Consider the following 20,605-nt stretch of genomic DNA (forward strand, 5'->3'; position numbering starts at 1 on the left):
ACAGGGAGCACTGGAATCCCCTGGCACAGTATATTTCAGGTGAGGTTAACACGGGGTGTCCAAGCAGGTGAGACCAGCCTTATCAGATGGAGGAGAAGGAGCTGCTTCTGCTGAACTGGGAGGCTCAGTGGAATTTTGAAGTTTGGGACTCATGGTTATCCAAATCTTCCCAAATGTTGCTATTCAATTTTGGGGAGTCCTACCTTTTCACAGCGATGCCCTAAATTCATAGCCCTGATGAAGCTGTGAATTCAACTTACTCTCTAATTCAGCAGACCACAGAATCTAACTCTGTATCTGATTTTCAGCTACGAGGACTCTATAGATATGACTTTTAGGATTGTCACAGAAATCTGTTAGGTTTCTGACAATTTAAAAGCCTGAAACTGCTGTTTTCTTTAAGTTCTTCAGTGAAATTAATAGCAGCCAGGCCACCTCAGAGTTTTGAATTTTGTATGGCAATCATGCTATGCTATGGCCCCACCACTTGGTTTGCCAGAGCCATGCTTTCAATAGGCACTCTATTTAAGGCAACCACAAGTAGTAATTTGACTGTCACAGAATGCCGTGGTTTATTGCTAGTCGTACTAATTTGCTAGAGCTTCCATAACAAAATACCACAGACCGGGTGGCTTAAACATCAGAAATTTATTTTCTCACAATTCTGGAGGCTGGAAATCCTAGATCAAAGTGTCAGCCGGTTTGGTTTCTTCTGAGGCTTTTCTTCTTGGCTTGCAGATGGCCATCTTCTTGCTGTGTCCTCACATGGCCATCCCTCTGTCTGTGTTATCTGTATCCTCATCTCCTCCTCTTACAAGACACCAGTCATACTGGATTAGGGCCCACCCTAATGACCCTATTTTAACTTAATTACCTGTTCAAAGGCTCTGTCTCGGAATAGTCACATTCTGAGGTATGGGGGGTTAGGGCTTCAACATATGAGTCTGGTTGGGGAGGGTAGTATTCAGCCCAAAACATTAATATCTCACCGCCTAATGAAAACCAGGTCCTCACTGCCTTCAAATCCAAGTAGATCAGCTAACTAAGCTCAGATTTCCATCCTTGAGGGTCTGTTGCTTATACTCATTCTGATATCAATGACTGTGTTAACCAAAACTCAACTGCAGATAACAGAAACAACTCTGGCTATTTTAAGCAGAAAGTAAATGACTTAATATGGAGGAATTATTAGCTTACAACATTATGGAAGGTTTGAGGTAGCAGGTTCCTGGCTGAGTGTCCAGTAATGACTCCTAGAACAATACTGCATAATTGCAGGCCAACAGAACTTCTCTCTTAGCTGGAATCAGGAAGCTGGGTAATCAGAAGTCAATGTGGCAACTGGTGGGCTCCAGGATCATGCCAACTTAGCTGCAATCCAGAGACTGGGAAACCACTGCCCTAACTAGTGGCTCTAGAGTCATTCTATAACTGCTGATACACACCAGCAAAATGGGAGACTCAATTCTGAAATCAAGATAACTGTAAGTGCATCTGATTGGTGGAACCTGAATTACATCAGAAACTAGCTATATGGGAGTCTGGGAAATGGAGAAATGTAGTTTTTAGTTATTACAGTAGCCAAAGGTCCTCTAGAAAAAGGCTGAAATAGAGGCAAAACTAATATACCACATTTACTACACAATGCTAATATTACCCTGACTCCAAAACCTGGCAAAGATAGCACAGAAAAACTATAGACTAATGTTACTTATGAACACAGATGTAAAAATGTTAAAGGTCTACTAGTAAAATGAATCGTCCAGGAGAGTAAAAAATAATGTAATGTGACCAAGAGGAAATACACACACACACACACACACACACACACACACACACACACACACTCTCTCTCTCTCTCTCTCTCTCTCTCTCTCTCTCTCTCATTTGCCAAACTGCAAAGCTATGAGAATAGTCCCTTTTTAATTCTTATTTCCTAAGTTCTTAGCCTATAGTAGTGGCTCAGTGATATATTTTAAATTTATGATAGTTCTAGCATAGCTAAATTAATTTCTCCTTATAATTTATTAGCTTTTTTTTGGCTGTGTCAGGTCCTAACTGCAACACGCAGGATCTTTGTTGTGGCATGTGGGCTCTTTCGTTGCGGTGCACAGGCTCTTCGTTGCAGCACGCGAACTTCTCTCTAGTTGCCGTGTGTGGGCTCCAGAGAGCATGGGCTCTGTGTTGCAGCGTGGAGGCTTAGCTGCCCTGCAGCATGTGGGATCTTAGTTCTCTGACCAAGGATAGAACCTGCGTCCCCTGCATTGGAAGGCGGATTCTTTACCACAGGACCACCAGGGAAGTCCCATAATTTATTAAGTTTTTATTAGATTTTCATGGAAAAAATAATCTACATAAAACTATGATAATGATGTAGTGAAAATTAAAGCATCTGGCATAATCTTATATTCCCTTAGTGACATGATATAAAGAAAATAACAAACCAACAGACAGAACCAAGTTAAAATATCACCGGAAAATGTGCTGAGAACTGATGCAGATTCTGCAGGTACATGAAAAATGCTTTAATCCCCAAAGATTTTTTTTCCACCTAGAAACTGATCATTAATTTATCTCTGACTCTAAGACAGATTATATGTTAGACTTCTGAGACTGCCGTTAATTAAAAGTGAGTCAGTCTAACTGTATAAATTACTGTAAGCATGGGAGTTTTGCTAGTACATTGGATCTCTGGAGCCCTGCTGTTCATCTGAGTGAGTCAATTAAACAGGTCTCCTGCTTGTTCCCAAAGTCTGGCTGATAAACCGCTTACTTTGTCAGGAGGAGAGAAGATCAGAAGCTCTGCTTCTCCCCATTAATAAGTGCTGATGAGTCAAATGGTGGAGGAAGAGAGTACAGAATGGATAGCATCAAAATGGATAAATTTATCCCCAAATAACTAAAAACTAACTCTGCCAATGGTTGTATCTTTGAAGAAACAAAATAAGAGACTCATACAAAAGCTGCTACTCAAGGTATGATAGAAGAATATATTGAGGGTGTATCCAAGGTAACGTGTTTCTTGGCTTACCTTACAGTGCTTGGCTTGCTTGTGAGGACATCAGGAACTTCATACCTGGGTTTCAAGGGTGTTTCTTCATTGATTTTAAGCCTGAAAATATTTCCCTCTATACCATAAACTTCAGCCAGGAGAGGAACCTGGGAACACACACGCGATTAGTTTCAACAGGTTACCCAGGTCAGTTCTACAAATTATGATAATTAGAAAACTATGTTTAAATTATTATAGGCCAAGCAAATTGGAGAACAATGGCAATCATGAAGGAAAGCCTTTCCAATCTATATGTACTTGCTTGGCTCTATCTGTAGTAGAAACAAACACCTCCTATGTGTTCTATGGTTAGGCAAACATATAATTGTCCAGACCAGGACTGTTAAGAGTGAGAGGGCTCTCTATTAATAACGATAGTGGATGACAGGCATAAACTGAAACTGCCCTTGGAAAATTGGGACATGTGGCCCACTGTATCTATGAAAAATATCTAAGATATGTACAGGTATCTTAAGAATAAGTGTTTGGTGTTAAAACTAGAGTAACTGGATTCCAGTTGAACGAAAGATGAAGGGTAACAAGCCACAGAATAGAAAAGAATAGACAGTAAAACGGTGGTCATTGGGGTTCTCTACTGTAGATGAATAAGGCTTCCTGCGTTAAAATCAAGGCACTTCCTGTACACTTAGATTAAGGTCTGGGGAACTTTCTCTAGAGGCTGGGATATTCTCAGCTTTCTCAAGAAGATCGAGAATTTAGGTTAAATACTGCCTACGATGAAAGATGGAAGCAACATAGAATCATAAAGAGAATACAGAGTTTGAAAAATAAAACAATAACAACAAACTCTGAAGGCAGAGATGGCTGGATTTAGATTACAAAATGAGGCATCAAGATTAGGGAAATATCTTGAGACAGTGGTTTTCAACTGATGTGCCATGCTGCACTGGCTGCAAATCATTAAGTACAGTATGATGCCAAATTCTGGTTACAACTGGGTCTGTGTATTGTTACTATAATGTCTGTTAAATGAAAGGCTAAGCTGGGTAGCCTGTGTGAGGTAACACACAGAACGGGTATGCCGTGGTGCAAGCAAGATATAGGAAGCAGGGAGAATATTAATGCAGCACCAAAAAACAAAAACAAAAACAATCCCTCCCCCACAAAACGATGTTACTGGAACCTTGCTTCTTCGGAATATAGGAAAGGGCACTTGAACAGTGACAGGACACTGAAGAGTCACCAGGTAAATAATGGTAAATAGGCTGTGGCTGCTTTTACAGACATTCTTAAAACAAGGTTATGGGGCTTCCCTGGTGGCGCAGTGGTTGAGAGTCCACCTGCCGATGCAGGGGACACAGGTTCATGTCCCGGTCTGGGAAGATCCCACATGCCGCAGAGCGGCTGGGCCCGTGAGCCATGGCCGCTGAGCCTGCGCGTCCAGAGCCTGTGCTCCACAACGGGAGAGGCCACAACAGTGAGAGGCCCGTGTACCACAAAAAAAAAACAAAAACAAAAAAACAAGGTTATGATGTAGTACTGATCATACAATAATAATTTTTTCCCCAGCTTTATTAAGAAATAATTGACATATTCTGTAAGTTTAAGTTGTACAACTCCTTGATTTGATACTTATATATTGCAAAAATGATCACCACCATAGCATTAGCTAACATCTGCATCAAGTCACATAATTACCATTTCCTTTTTGTGGTGAGAACATTTAAGATCTACTCTCTTAGCAACTTTCAAGTATATAATAGAGTATTATTAACTACAATCACTGTGCTGTTAGTCATCTTATTATAGTTGGAAGTTTGTACTCTTTGGCCAACACCTCCCCCTTTCCCCACCCCCAATCATACTGTAATTACTGCTTATATGTTTAGTATTCTTTTGTATATTTGATTTACTTCAAGTGTGCCATCAGAATTCTAAGATTTGAAAATGTATCCAAGTATAAGGCTGAAATCCTGTTAGATTATGTATTCCCTCCCAAGTTAGACATAAATTTCCACTACTCTCTCAAATTTAATTCAACTAACATTTATTTGGCATCTAATATTGTGAAGTGCTGATTGCTGTGAAAAGGATGGCTAAACTCTTAGGGAGAGTGCAATTTAGAGGAGATGCAACACCTATGTTGTAACCGTAAAGCGTTTTATGATAAATGCTGAGATAGGACGAGGACATGTGCTGCGGGAGAACAAGGAAGGGGAATATTGATGACTGTAAGGAGAGGGGTTCTGGGACATCTCTCTGGAGGAAGAGGGACTTAAGCAGGGCCTTGAGGGATTAGTAGGACTTTGGGGAGGCAAAAATGGGCAAGAACATCCTAAGCAGAGGGCACACAGGTTGTCCCTTATATGTGATTAACAAATTGCATTTCGTTTATATACTCAGAGATCCTCCCATTATTAGTAAAATAACTTTCTTAAAAATCTTTATTTTTTTAAACCAAAGACTGGTCTGATATGTTCTGTTCTTGAGGCTGCGGCCTAGTAAAGAATCCTAATTATATGAGAGAAGGTAGCAATAACCCTGCTTTTCCTATAATAACCCTAGGCAAGCAAACATACAAATCAGAGTAAAAGCCCCACTTTGTTTTCATTTTAACTTAATTAAGCAAACCAATTTTGCCAATAGGTAACCCTTTTCAAAGTCAATATCCAAATTCATTCTTATCTCTTATTATCATCAACATAGCTTCATATTCCAAGCACATAATTTCCTTAGACCTTAGTATACATTTGCTTGTATGATCTGGCTCATGCCGTTTTTACTGGTTTAAAAAATCAACAGCAGCAGACTCTCAGAAGTCCAATAAGTAAAGCTACTTGGACTGAAAACAGCAGGAAGTGGCTCAGAGCCTCTACCGTTGAGCCCGCTCCCCTCCCTGCATTGAGTTCTGACACCCCTCTACGGAAACCTCAGGGCTCTGCGCATGACAGTTTATAAACCACTTCCCTGGGCTTCTTAACTGCCAGTTATTGTCCAATTTTTCAACCAAAACTGGGCTGTCAAAAAGTCTGGACATGAATGTTATATCCTTCTATCTAAAACATTAAGAATTTCTAAACATTTCTGTTCTCTAGAGACCTGTTTGGATATTTATTTTAAAATAATATACAAATAAATTATTGAATCTCTATTAGTGATTAAAAATGACAATAAAAAACACGTTGTGGGCTTCCCTGGTGGCGCAGTGGTTGAGAGTCTGCCTGCCGATGCAGGGTACACGGGTTCGTGCCCTGGTCCGGGAAGATCCCACATGCCGCGGAGCGGCTGGGCCCGTGAGCCATGGCTGCTGAGCCTGCGCGTCCAGAGCCTGTGCTCCGCGGCGGGAGAGGCCACAACAGTGAGAGGCCCGCGTACCGCAAAAAAAAGCAAAAACAAAAAATTATGTTGTTACAGAAGTTAGACTGCATAAACTCAGAATTATTTAACGTTAATATTTAGAGAATAGCAGTAAAGATTGCGGCAAGATGGATTTATGTAAAATAAGGGAAGAAACATAAAATTAAACATTTAAAATAAGGTGAGACAGCATGGGTTTTGCTCCCCTAGAAAGATTTAAGATGTGTAAATGTCCTCCTACACAGAGAAGATGAAATAAATCCTCAAAGAAAGGAATACATTTTGGAGGTTCATTTTAGTACCACAAGTCTCTACTTGGTTTTTCATTCAGAGGCTCACCTCCCATAATCTGGGAGAGCATAAATTCCCTTTTCCTATCTTATTTCTCCCATACCGAATAAAAATAAAACCCAGTAGTTTGTCATCCCTAAGTCTACTTTTTTTGGCCACAGGGGCAAAAATATGAGACAGGTTATAAAAATCATGGTGGTAACAACAGCCTTGTCTGTACATTCAAGCAGTGGAATGGATCACAGTTACATTAAAAGTTTTTTTTTAATTTCACCCCAAACTAGTAGAGACTATGACTGAGTTAACAGAACAGCCCTCTAACATATATTTAAATGGTGGTGGGTATTAATAAGGGAAATTATGACCCCAACAACTTCTCCGTGATGGGTAGATCTTGCTTGTCCTCTGGAACCAGGTCTCTCTACTATATTATAAGGAATAGTTAACCTAAAAGGCCTAGAGAAGTGAGCAAGGACCTCTCTCAGTTATTGGTCAAGACCTTCCAGGATTCAGAGAATGGTCTAAGATTCATTAAATTGCTGTAGGGCACTTGTTGCCCCTTCCATAGTTGTAGCCAGTTGGTTTATTGCAAGCACTGATTCTCTATGGAGAACGCTGGCAAGTTCACACTGGGCATTAGCATGTTCCCCAAGGACAATTAGCCTGTCCAGGTATGCTTCTGATTGCTTGGCCAGTTCCCCAATAAGCTGCCTGTTCCTGGACATTTCTGCAGAAACAGTCCTGGTTAACAAGTAGTAGTTGTTCCTCATCTGTTGAGGAGGTGGCTGGTTGGGCAAAGTCCCATTGCTTAGATGAAGACGCAAGGGATAACTTCATGGAGATGCTCAGAGATATCCCTGCATCCTTGGAGAAGCTGCCAGAAGTGTTGCCACCAGTGAAAACTTGCAAACAGGCTGCAAAATAAACATTTTGCCAAATAGTTCATCCATGTCATGAAAAAGCATAAAAATTAGCAATATAAAGTAGGTCAAAGACGTAGGTCTGTTCCAAATAGCCTTGCTAGCAGTGCTTTTTAGGTACACTCAGAAGATAGCATAAATTTCCCTGCTCTGGTGTCACAAGACTAGATCTTTTCTTTTTCTCAATCCAGGTCAAATTTTGACTGAAGGTAAAAAATTGATAGTAGTAGGAAAAAAAAGAGGTCTAAAAAAGCAGTCAACACTTTACTGATAACTCCTTTAAGATTATTTTCTGGAAGCTTCTTTATCAAATATCTGATTATTTTGTCATAAGAAATAGGACCCTATGTGAGAAAACTTAGGGATCTGAACCTGCAACCAGCTTTTCTTCAAAGCCTAGATGTCCTGACCTAGAGGCAACACACAGGGCAACACTTCAGTTTGTTTTGTAACATTACTGTGTCCCAGGAACATCATGTTTGCTATGGACTGAATTGTCCACTGTCATTTTCCCCCCTCCCCAAACCTTCCCCATTCTCCAACCCTTCAATTCATATGTTGAAGCCCTAACCCTCAATGTGATGGCACCTGGAGATGGGGCCTTGGGAGGTGTTTAGGTTTTGATGAGGTCATGAGGGTGGAGTCATGATGGGATTACTGCCTTTACAGGAAGAGACCAGAGAGTTAGCTGTCTCTCCATCATGTGAATATACAGTTGACCCTTGAACAGAGATTTGAACAGCATGGGTCCACTTATACATGGATTTTTTTTCAATAAATACTTACTATAGTACCATACAATCCTTGGTTGGTTGAATCTGTGGATGTGGAACCATGTATACTGAGGGCTGACTGTGAAGTCATACTTGGATTTTCCACTGCTAACCCCTGCGTTGTTCAAGGGTCAACTGTACACTAAGGAGGTGACAGTCTACAGGGCAGGAAGTGGGACCTTGATCTAGGACTTCCCAGACTCCAGAACTGTGAGAAATAAAGGTTTGTTAAGACACCCAGTTTATGTTATAGCAGTGTGAGCTCACTAAGACAACGGTGAATGAAACTTGGTTCTGTTTCCTGGTTGCTTATTAAGTAGCAGGTTGGGAGAAGGGAATTGGGAAGAAGGATTTCAAAAATTAACAACAGGGCTTCCCTGGTGGCGCAGTGGTTGAGAGTCCACCTGCCGATGCAGGGGACACGGGTTCGTGCCCCGGTCCGGGAAGATCCCACATGCCGCAGAGTGGCTGGGCCCGTGAGCCATGGCCGCTGAGCCTGCGCGTCCGGAGCCTGTGCTCCGCAGCGGGAGAGGCCACAACAGTGAGAGGCCCGTGTACCGCAAAAAAGAAAAAAAAAAAAATTAACAACAAAGCCTGACAACAAAATTATTGCTTTAAGAGTTTTAATGGTGTGAGGGCAGGTAGGCACTAACAATGCTGGGTTTGTCAGACTCTGCCTCATCAGTGAAATCTGAGAACTGCAGCTGTGAGCTGAATATGATCCTCTTAGACTTTGGGCTCTGTCTCTCTGAACCTGAAATAAAAAGCTATCATTCTAAATAAGTGGATGTACGTGGCTTTTTAAAAATCTCCAGACCATATCCATACCATATTCTACTGTGAAATCTCCCATGAAACACCCATCTTATCCCAGAAAAAACCTCTAATGGAGGCTCCTTGACTATGCAGTGAGCAGGATACAAGGTTCAGACAACTTTAGAAATTACTGTTTGGATCTTTGTTGTCCCTATCAAACTGATAGAGGGCACGAAGCCTTAAGTCCCTATTAGTCATCTCAACTCCAAGTGACAAGGAGGACATTAAAATGACATTCAGTTCAGAATTTTAGGGTGACCTCCCAAAACATACATTGCATGCATTTGCCTGACATCAGAGCATGCAGATTCCCTGTGCAGCACTGTTATTTCCAACACCTGAACATTGTGTCTGTTCCAAGGGGTCCTCAAAGTTCTCAGTCTTGGGAGCCACGTTGCTGACATCCTGGATCACTTGCCCTTGCTTGTCCGGCTCCTCAGCTCCCTTCTGAGCCATGTGCTGTCTTGCGCTGAGCTCCCGTGGGTCCTCCTGGACTGTGGCTTCTTTTCCTTTGAAGGCATCCATAGCTGGTGGGCTCTGGTTCTGGCACCTGACCTGAACAGCATTGTCCCTCATATTTTCAGGATCCAAAGAGCGGTGTGTACAGAAAAACTGACCTATAGTCTTGTAAAAGGCAGTGTGAGAGGCTCTACCACTAAATTCACTGGTATGGAGCTGCATCGAGAAGTTGCATTTTGGCCCACACTGGTATTCCGAGTGCCTCATTTACTCTGCCTCGGCATGTGTCATCACGACAGTGGATTGTTCAGGTGCTCAACAGACTGAGCCTCCCCAAGGACAGAAAGGGACTGTCCCTGACCATGGGACAGCTATAACTCTCTGGGGCTAGACACATCAGAGGCAAGAAGGAAAAAGAGCAAATGACAGGAAAAATGAGAAAGGAAGGGAACTGACTGCTGGTATTAAAGGCCTACCGACTCCTGGAAGGTCTCTGGTGGACTCCTTGCATTTCCTGGAGCCAGCTGCTTCTGCTGACCCTGAATACAGGGGTTTGGCGGGGTATTGGGCTATTAGACCACATGCAAATGGCGGGTGGCTCTCTAGGAAAGAAATTAATGCTGCCGCATGTTTTCCCATGAACAGCTTTCAAACTCGGCTACAAAAGGATGTAAAGTTTGGGAGACCTGGATCAGTACTCTACCATGAGCTGTGAACTCAAAGGTTGCACAGATGCCAAGCAAGGAGGGAAATTCCTCCAGAAAAAAATGAGTGGTGTTAAGAAGCAGCACTAGGTTTTGAAGAAAGGCTAACCATCCCTTCAGTGTAGTTAAGAGAAAAGAACTAAGTGTGCTGCTACCACAACTACATCCTTAAGTAACCATAAGTTGGGAAAAAGGGATGGGGATAGAGAACACAAACTATTGATATGATTCTAGCCCCTATTTTGAATTCAGGTAAGAAAGCTATGTTAGAGAATTCTACATCTTTGAAGTGACTAAAATCTCTAAAACTTCATATGGAAGGTAGCCTTCCTCACTGTGCCATTGCTCCTCCTGCCTGGGAATAAAGTTGAGCCTCCCGACGAAGTTAGAGACCTTACAAATGTTACAGAGAATGCCCTGATGTTGTGGGGCAGTGTTTGCTCTGTCTTCTCCGAGAAGATTCCTCAGTGTAATGTTATACGGCAAGCTCTACGGTAGTCACAAGATCTCTCACAATGCTGCAGTGAAAGTGGGGATGTCTTCTCAGTCTGCTTCCCAGAACTGGGATTTGTTAGTGAGCTGATGGAATTACTATCTAAGCTGTTATGGGACTAGACTGCATGTCTTTACCTATGTCCTTCAGCGAATCACCAATTAAACCAGATTGGTCTGGGAGGCCTTAGAAGCTTAGGACACCTTTCAAAGACAGGGGAGGATGTGAAGTGAGGGTCAGGTTGGAAGCATCAACTACTTGTGCATAACCACACTTCCTAGCCCGGCCCACAGCACTTCCTCTGTGACTGGCCCATCTGAAGTAGTGTGAAAAAGCACTTAGGATACTGCTCTAATCCTTTTAGCATGTAACAACTATGGTGATCTGTTAGTGAAGCAGCTTAGGGGTGGGACCATCTGTGACTTATTCAACTGCATAGACCATTGTTCCTCTTGCCCACTCACATTTTGAGGTTTGGACATTCACTGAATCTGTACCTTGCTTGAGGGTATGTTGTATAATAGTGATAAAAAGAGCATGGGTGCGTGACAGAGTCTACAGTCACAGGTGAAAATTCTGGTTACTAGCTATGACTTTGAGCAAGTGGCTTTTTAGACTTCAATTTCCTTATCTGAAAATTAGGGACAATGCAATGTACCTCTTAGATGATTCTGAAGATTAATTAAAAGGAAATAACATTCGTAAAACATCTAAGAAAGCATCTGATACAAGGCAATCTATATGTTGATAGTCATATTACTTTTAAAGTAGCATTGTGTAGATATTAAAAAGATGGCATTACTTCTCTCACAAAGTTTGTTTTTGAAGCATACATAGTTTAATTAACCTTTGTGGAAATTTACTTAATTCAACCCAAATAAATATAGAAACAAATAATTCTCTGTAGAAAATACTTTTTCTCACCTTAGCTGCTTCGTTGATGATTTGGAACCTGGTGCTCTCTTTGCCTTCTGTGACTGAGTCTAGTAATGCCCGATAGGTAGACTTCTTGGAGAGCCGCTGTTTCTGACGCCTACAGATTTGGAGTATACAGACGTCTGAGAATGATTTGTGACTCTCAGCCTCCAAAAGACTATATTACCATGTGGAAGTCATTAAAATTCACTTCAATAGTAGGTGAACTGGGCACAAGCAGTATATTAGTACTCCAATAAAGCACTAAGAGGAGTATCAATAATTTAGAGAGCTAAGAAAATTAATAAGCAGAGTGCTAATGCAATTAATAAAATAAGAAGAGTACTAATAAAATTGTTCACCATAACACTACTCAAGGATGGTATTTTGTCCCCTTTATTGAGAAGGTGGGGCAGTTTTCATAGATGACACGTATTAGCTTGTTGATGTCCCTCCCTCTTTCCATGAAATGTATACTTTAATTGAAACTTAATAAATTTTAGTGGAAATCCAATATAATCCAGTGGTTTGTCAAGGTGACCAGGAGTTCACTATAGAATTCCCTCTAAGGTACCTGTTCAGAATTAAAATGATATGATTTTCTTTCTCTAGAGTTGTGTGTATAAATTAGAAAGTTGTATGATATAATTTTTGGTGATTTCAGTTTCAGGACCACATAAAGGTAGACACTCAAAAAAGTTTTAAAGAAATATTTTTTGAGGCTCTGGGGAAATAGGCAATCATATAGTGGTGATGGGAGTGCAAAATGACACAATCTCTATGGAGGGATATCTGGTAATAGTTAAAATTTCAAATACATTTACTCTTTGACCTAGTAATCCCACTCCTGGAAATTCATCCTACAAATATACCTGCGTGTGTAGGAAATGACATATGTATAGCTTTTCACTGTGGCAGTGATGTTACAGCAAGACTGAAAACAACCCAAGGGTCTAGCAATAGGAGAGTGAATACATTATAATTTACCCAATGGAATACCATACAGCTATGAAAAAGAGGACAATTTCCATATACTCATACAGAGCTCTTCAGAATAAATTATGAAGCAGAAAAAAAGATGTATACAACAGTGTATATAGAAAGCTACTTGGCCTAAGAATGGTGGTGATACAAGAATATGTACATTCACAAAAAGAAATACTGGAAAGATAAATAAGAAATTAATAAATCTGGCTACTTACAGGGAAAGATGTGGAATGGGGTGGAAGGGGACAAGAAAGAGAGTAACATTTTTCGATGTGTATCTTTTTATATTATTTGATTTTTGAACCATGTAAAAGTATTATTTCTTCAAAGATTCAAAATTTTAACGTTAGTTGAAAAACGCTTTGACTTTTAAAATACCTGTTTATTAACACAGTAATGTTAATTATAATGTATAAGTATACAATATAATTAATTATAATTAATAACATATTAATAATAAAATAATACAGGAGTTAAGCTAGAGTAGTGAAGGTGAATTTCTCCTGTCAATAAATTATTTAATCACTGAATTTCCTAATTGACTCTTTCCTCAGAAAGTCTATCAGTTCTCAAAAATTTAATAAACATCAATTTTGAAATATTTTCAGAACTATTCTATCTAGGTCATATACTTCCTCTTCTTACCTGTAGAAAGCAATCTTGCTGCAGTCTTTGAAAATGTTTTTATCCACAGCTTCATCTTCAACACTAATAAAAAGACATTTTAAGAAACTTATTTTACATAGGGTTTGTGAATCCAAATTTTGTACTTTCTCTAACTATAATATAAATCATGGGACATAAATCATTGTGATGCAAAATTGTGTCATGGCCATAACACAATAATGTGTTTGCTGCAGAACAACATCCTTTTGTAAAACACCCATGGTAAACAACAAAACATGAAGTTCTGGGATTGCTCAGAAAGCAACAGAAAAAGAGCACCGTCACTTATGAGAAAGGGTTCTTTAAAATGAATGACTGAAGGCTATGGCTACAACAATAAAATCTGAAGGAGTAAAAACAAAAAGCCCCAAACCGGACCAACAAAAACAACCCACCCACCTACTTATTCAACAAAATATTTTCAGAACTTTCTTGCTGAGTGTTGGGCTCTGAGGAAGATAAGAAGTACTGTGTCTGAGTTTTCTTTGACAGCCTAACCAACATCACAAATCAACCTGACAAATGATATAACAGAGGTATGTACGAGGTGCTAGAATAAGGATAGAAACAGAGAAGGAAAATCCTTTGCTTTTTAAGATGATGCTGATAATCTAGGGGCCAATGTTTTTTATTTCTTATTTATTTTTAACATCTTTATTCGAGTATAATTGCTTTACAATGGTGTGTTAGTTTCTGCTTTATAACAAAGTGAATCAGTTATACATATACATATGTCCCCATATCTCTTCCCTCTTGCATCGCCCTTCCTCCCACCCTCCCTATCCCACTCCTCTAGGTGGTCACAAAGCACAGAGCTGATCTCCCTCTGCTATGAGGCTGCTTCCCACTAGCTATTTTACGTTTGGTAGTGTATATATGTCCATGCCACTCTCTCACTTTGTCCCAGCTTACCCTTCCCCCTCCCCGTATCCTCAAGTCAATTCTCTAGTAGGTCTGCATCTTTATTCCCATCTTGCCCCTAGGTTCTTCTGAACATTTTTTTCCTTTTCTTTTCTTTTTCTTTAGATTGCATATATATGTGTTAGCATACGGTATTTGTTTTTCTCTTTCTGACTTACTTCACTCTGTATGGCAGACTCTAGGTCCATCCACCTCACTACAAATAACTCAGTTTCGTTTCTTTTTATGGCTGAGTAATATTCCACTGTATATATGTGCCACATCTTCTTTATCCATTCATCTGTCGATGGACATTTAGGTTGGTTCCATGTCCTGGCTATTGTAAATAGTGCTGCAGTGAACATTGGGGTGCATGTGTCTTTTTGAATTATGGTTTTCTCAGGGTATATGCCCAGTAGTGGGATTGCTGGGTCATATGGTAGTTCTATTTTTAGTTTTTTAAGGAAACTCCATACTGTTTTCCATAGTGGTTGTATCAATTTACATTCCCACCGACAGTGCAGGAGGGTTCCCTTTTCACCACACTCTTTCCAGGATTTATTGTTTCTAGATTTTATGATAATGGCCATTCTGACCAGCATGAGGTGATACCTCATCGTAGTTTTGATTTGTATTTCTCTAATAATTAGTGATGGTGAGCATCTTTTCATGTGCCTCTTGGCCATCTGTATGTCTTCCTTGGTGAAATGTCTATTTAGGTCTTCTGCCCATTTTTTAACTGGATTGTTGTTTTGATATTGAGCTCCATGAGCTGTTTGTACATTTTGGAGATTAATCCTTTGTCTGTTGTTTCATTTGCAAATATTTTCTCCCATTCTGAGGGTTGTCTTTTTGTCTTGTTCATGGTTTCCCTTGCTGTGCAAAAGCTTTTAATTAAGTCCCATTTGTTTATTTTTGTTTTTATTTCTGTTACTCTAGGAGGTAGGTCAAAAAAGATCTTACTGTGGTTTATGTCAAAGATCTTTCCAGTTTTGAAGAATAAACTCTGGAATGATATAGGAAGAGATGTACTTAGCTGAACCTGGAAAGCAACCTGTTTGAAATTCATGTGTTAAGAGTTCTGATCACAGGGCTTCCCTGGTGGCGCAGTGGTTAGGAATCTCCCTGCTAATGCAGGGGACACAGGTTTCAGCCTGTGTGCCGCGGAGCAACTAAGCCCATGCGCCACAACTACCGAGCCTGCGCTCTAGAGCCCGCGCGCCTAGAGCCTGTGCTCTACAACAAAGGAAGCCATCTCAACGAGAAGTCCGCGCACGGCAACAGAGTAGCCCCGGCTCCCCGCAACTAGAGAAAAGCCGCACGCAGCAATGAAGACCCAACGCAGCCAAAAATAAATAAATAAAATTTATAAAAAAATAAAGTCTTCAAAGCCAGAATGTTGTTTTCAGGTACTATCTATCCCCTGCTTCCGTGGGCCCTGGGGTCAGTCCCTGCTGGACCACTGGGCCTTTACCTGATTTCCTCTTTCTCAGCTGCGTCCATGGCTTCCCAGTCACTTCACAGGCTCCCAGATCTCAGGCCAAGGCCCCAGGCGATCTTTTAGATTGTCAGTCTTTCTAAATAACCGCCAGCACTTCACCACCATCAAGTTTCTGGGACTTTCATGTCCTTAAGGAGTGACAAATTGACACTTGCTCCCGGGATTTCCAGGCCCAGATAAGGGTTTCTACAGAGATTGATCAGGCAAATTTTTCTTGGTTCTGAGTAGCTGATGAGGAACTGCCTTCATTAGAAACTGAAAAGGTTTTTGCATCCGAGGAGGCGTGTACTCAAAGAGCCCTAGAGGATGCAGACCAAGGGCGTGAGAACGAGGAAGTACCGACACGCCCTGCGTGATTAGGGCGAAGCTTCTGCAGATCTACCTCAGTGACTGTCATGCCACAGATACTGAAAACTGACCCACTCTCTCCTGTATTTTAGTTTTGAGTAGGAAGTGCCGGCGGGGTTGTTGCTGGAGGTTGATGTTCTCCGACCAAACTCTACATCATACTCTTCACGGCTAGAAGGGTCTTTTAAAAGGGGTTGTCTACTACATTATTCCGTTTCGGAAGGCTTATACTCCACCACCGCCAAACTCCAGTCTTTGCTTAAATACCTCCGGAAACCGAGTACTCACTACTACACGCTAAACAGGCAGCCAGACTTACGGCTTTCCCAGACTTTTGGCCCCAGCGTCTGACTCAAACGATGAGGGCCTGGGGCGAATGGGAGGAGGAGAGAGCCAAACGCCACATGGGGTTCTTCCCTGGTCCCCAAACCCTTTCAGGGATGGGAGAGAGAAGAGCCAACAGACTCGGCTGGTAACTTTTGCAGATCATCCTAACACTCCAAGGTGACCAGCTTACGGGAGGAAGACGCCTGCGCAGTAGGTCCAAAGCCTCATACGAAGCCTGACAACTGCCTGAAGGCGGGGCCGCTGAGTCGCTAAACAAACAAGCCACCAGAGGTTTTGAGGACCCGGATTATCCCGCCCCCAGAGCGGAGCCGGAAGAGGGCGGGACGAACCGGAAGAAGGTGAAATGCTTTCGGTAGGCACTCCACGGCTGTGAAGATGGCGGCGGCTGCGTGGCTTCAGGTGCTGCCTGTCATTCTTCTTCTCCTGGGGGCTCAGACGTCCCCATTGTCGCTTTTCAGTGTAGGACCGGCACCCGTCGCTGCTGCCGACCGATCCAAGTGGCACATTCCGATACCGTCGGTGAGTGGTCACTTCAGGAGCAACTGAGCCCGGAGGAGCAAGGGGTGGGGCTACGGTAGCCCAAGGGGTCCATGAAGGTTCCACTAAAGTCCGCTTCCAAAGGGGTGGGATTGCCGGGAGTGTCTGTGTAGCTGCTTAACCGGGACTCACCTCCCTGGAGCGGGAAGCTGTACGCTTCTTTGGGTAAATTAGCAGGAATGTCAGGGTCAATTCAGGAGCGGAGAGTGGCGGTGGAGCGGTTTCTTATCAGCAAAGGCAGAGAACTTTTATTGTCTGACTGGAAACGTGTAAACTTGATGTATAGGTGGAGAGTGGTTTCTCTTTCAGCAGAAGTTGCACAGAATCTTGTGACCCCGGGTTGGATGAGAGGAATATGTAAATAGACATCTTTCTTTCTTTCTTTTTTTTTTTCTCTGCACTTTTTTGTTACTGGATAATTCTACTTACGAAGTTGGTTGATTTCATTTGGACTTTGAAATGGTTATTCTAAGCCCTGCCGTGTAATTAGGAAGCCTAGGCATTTAAAATGTATTCAAACGTGAGAATGTTTAAAACGGAAGAAACAGTATTCTAAAATTTCTTATGATAAGTTCGTTTTTCTTAAGGATAATTAACTGGATTGGTTGACCCTTTCTTCCCTTTACCACGTTTTTGAAACGTCGTTTGAGTAAGAGCTATAGTGCTGTGAGCCGACAAATCAGATGCTGGCTGGAAATGCCGAAAAGCATTAGTCTTATTAAAACCACGGTAGCCTTTTTGTTCTGCTGTGCTCACTGGTTGTAATGCCCAAATCTTATTTGAACTTTTGATATGGTAAGAATTACAGCTTTTGTTAATTTGGTGACGATGTTCAGATTCTCAGTTTTAGGTATTTATTTGTTACCTGTAAAATGGTTAATAGTTAAATATGGCTGTCTGCTCATAGAATAGTTTATTTGAAGAAATGATTGGTTATTCTGGACGGTGATTAGTGAGTAAAGGGAATGAACTGATTAAGGAGGACCTTTTAGAAAGATTTAAGTTAGGTTAGGATTTCTAGCAGCCTTCCTTCTGGAGTACTTGCTTCATGGCCTGTGGAAAAAAGAAAAAACTTGTCTCTGCACCAAGCTTCAAAATCCTGCAGTTTGGATATGGTTGAATTTTACTAAAAGGAAGGATATTGATGCCTTTTTTTTGTGTGTGTGTTAAGAAAACTAACGTCAACAGTTTATAAATTTTAGCTTTTTATATCAGTTATATTCTGCTTTGGGAATTAAAGTGATCTGATGCTAATTATCTCTCCTTTATCTTTGCAGGGGAAAAATTATTTTAGTTTTGGAAAGATCCTCTTCAAAAATACCACTATCTTCCTGAAATGTGAGTTTTTGCATTTCATGAAGTTTTTATTCGAGTTTTTGAGTGATCTTTAAACTTTCAAATTACCTGTTTTCTACCTCTGATGATTTACTCTCAACATAAGTTCTGAAATTTAATAGTCAAGCACTATCTAGGTATAAACCTATGTAGTGTAACTAAGGTCCTTTCACAGAATAATCTTTAGAATACTTACTTTTATGAACTTTATTTTCTTCTCTTGTTTTTCTGGTGTTAACAATATATAGTTAGACACATTGTTTTGGTTGATCGCCTCCATGGGTTTTAATCTGTTCTGAGTCATAGAGATAACTGCCGATTTTGTTTTTGTGTGCTTGTTAGATGTTTACTGGACACATGACCTAGGTTTGTCAGACCATTGGCTCTGAACAAATATGTTCAGTAAAGCTTTTGTTTGCTGAAGGAGTATTTTACCACTTGGATCTTTGGAAGAGGAAGCTCAAAGATAATTACCAGGAAATAGGGATAGTAGAACAAAACCAGTCTGTCCAGTGGGAAAACCCCTGTATCTGAATCCAGAATACCCCATTGTGCATTAAAGAAAAGCTTCCTTTTATTTCTGAAACTGGCTTTATTTTTAGAGAATGAATGATCACGGGCAGCTCCATTTCAAGATCAGGAATAAAAATCCAGATCATCCATGTGTGCTCCTATGCATATTTCTCTCTATGAAAATGCAAAGTATGTCATAGTTGGATGATTTTATTCTTTTAATCATTTAGTAGGTAGTTACTGAACACCTACTATGTATAGTGCCAGGCACTGTTTTAGACAGCAAGGAAGTGATAGAAAAGACCCTTTCTCTTATTGAGATTATAGCCTGGTGGAATGGAGGGGTTAGGTAGAATTTCTATGAAGAATGTACTGTGTCCATGAAAATATGATCTCTTGGCTGATAATTTAAGTTTGATTTAAATCAAATCTACTGTGACACGCTGGTATTTCTTGTGAGGTTGGCTTTCTAGAAAAGAAGAGCTTTTAGGGATAGCAGTATTTTGTCTTTTGAGATACCCTGACAGCCTGTATGCTATTCTGTCCTTTTATTTTGTACAGTTTCTTCTTACCTGTATTTTGTTCTAATGGTTTTTCTAGTGGTTTTTGGTCAAGCTGCATATTTTGAAGTGTCTGTGTTTCGTTGTTTTTGGAGGGTTTGAAGCTTCTTAAAATTTGCATTGCCTTTCACTTTGTTACTTCTGTGTTTTCTCATACTTACCTTGTCTCTGATTTTATGCTTTTGTGGGTATGGTATACAATAGATTTCCATGAAATTGGCAGGGCCATTTTCTTTTCTTTTCAAGCCTAAAATTACAATTTTTCACCTACATTAAAAATGTCTGTTTTGGAGAAAGAAGTGAGATTTGCTCAAAGCTTGGAACTGCAGTCCTTTCTAGAGGTAGCCACTTCTCCCTTACACCTGCACCTGGCTCACGTAAGATTCTTAGGGACTAGACCTGCCAGCCAAGGGAAGGTGAGGAATGTGGCAGGACCATTTTCATTGTCTCTTAAAGCCATTCATTTAAAGTTCTATGTGTTTTGGGAATTCCCTGATGGTACAGTGGTTAGAACTCCGAGCTTTCACTGCAGAGGGCCAGGGTTCAGTCCCTGGTCTGGGGACTAAGATCCCGCAAGCCTCGTGGCGTGGCCAAAAAAAAAAAATTCTATGCCTTTTAACATAAATAGTAGTATTTTTGCAGGCACATTTCCCTGCAAATCTCCTGTTAGGGCTTTGATTTAATTAATTCCTTTTCTGTTTGGTTCTTCTGAGTAGTTCATAACAAGATTGCAGTATCCTTTACAGCATATCCATACATTCTATCCAACACATCAGATTTTTGTGTATTTTAGCCTTATAAAAGCCCTATAAAAGTTGAGCTTTATAAAAGTGTGCCGCTTAAAATTAGTCTGAGAAAACCACTTAAACCAAAGAAAAGGGAAAGTTTGTAATTTTAGGTGTGCTTCTTTTAAGAACCAAAAGTAGGTTTTTAGATGCAGTCGTGTTTATCTTTGTCACATTTGCACAAAGTATGTATTTCTAGTATATTTTCCCTTCCTCAGCTGGAATCAAAGATAAAAGGAAATACTGACTTCCCCCAGGTGACACAGTTAACAGTCATATAGTCAGGTTTACACCCCAAGTCTTCAGACTAATGCTTTGGTTCACTAGAATATTGTGCTCCAAAATATGTTGAATGAGTTATGTGAGGCTTCTATGATTTCATGA

General features: G+C 40.7%; 2 protein-coding genes across 23 annotated transcripts in view; one reads left to right on the forward strand and one right to left on the reverse strand.

The window, feature by feature from the left end:
• The window catches only part of GANC (glucosidase alpha, neutral C), an 81,375-nt gene extending 64,705 nt beyond the window's left edge, over positions 1-16,670 (reverse strand). For 7 of the 9 annotated variants that reach the window (XR_007475757.1, XR_007475756.1, XR_007475758.1 and 4 more), the window contains exons 1-4: positions 15,769-16,670; positions 13,374-13,436; positions 11,751-11,859; positions 3,032-3,159 (exon numbers count right to left, since the gene is read on the reverse strand). Coding sequence is in view for 5 of the 9 variants with exons in the window: in XM_033435694.2 (XP_033291585.1) it covers positions 3,032-3,159; positions 11,751-11,859; positions 13,374-13,436; positions 15,769-15,797 (329 nt within the window). In the remaining 4 variants the exon portion in view is untranslated. Of the gene's footprint in view, positions 1-2,059; positions 2,211-3,031; positions 3,160-4,539; positions 7,576-11,750; positions 11,860-13,373; positions 13,437-15,768 lie in introns of those variants that run through there. The other 2 variants (XM_049706441.1, XM_049706440.1) reach the window with 2 other exon arrangements.
• Positions 1-20,605, forward strand: part of TMEM87A (transmembrane protein 87A) — a 96,118-nt gene that overhangs the window by 36,040 nt on the left and 39,473 nt on the right. For 2 of the 14 annotated variants that reach the window (XR_004485424.2, XM_033435706.2), the window contains exons 1-2: positions 16,814-17,010; positions 18,306-18,366. The exons of 1 other annotated variant lie outside the window; for it this stretch is intronic. Coding sequence is in view for 10 of the 13 variants with exons in the window: in XM_033435706.2 (XP_033291597.1) it covers positions 16,867-17,010; positions 18,306-18,366 (205 nt within the window). In the remaining 3 variants the exon portion in view is untranslated. Of the gene's footprint in view, positions 1-16,794; positions 17,011-18,305; positions 18,367-20,605 lie in introns of those variants that run through there. 11 more of the 14 variants (XM_049706444.1, XM_033435704.2, XR_004485425.2 and 8 more) reach the window with 10 other exon arrangements.

The sequence above is a fragment of the Orcinus orca genome, chromosome 2 (genome assembly GCF_937001465.1).
Source record: "Orcinus orca chromosome 2, mOrcOrc1.1, whole genome shotgun sequence".
Classification (NCBI taxonomy): domain Eukaryota; kingdom Metazoa; phylum Chordata; class Mammalia; order Artiodactyla; family Delphinidae; genus Orcinus; species Orcinus orca.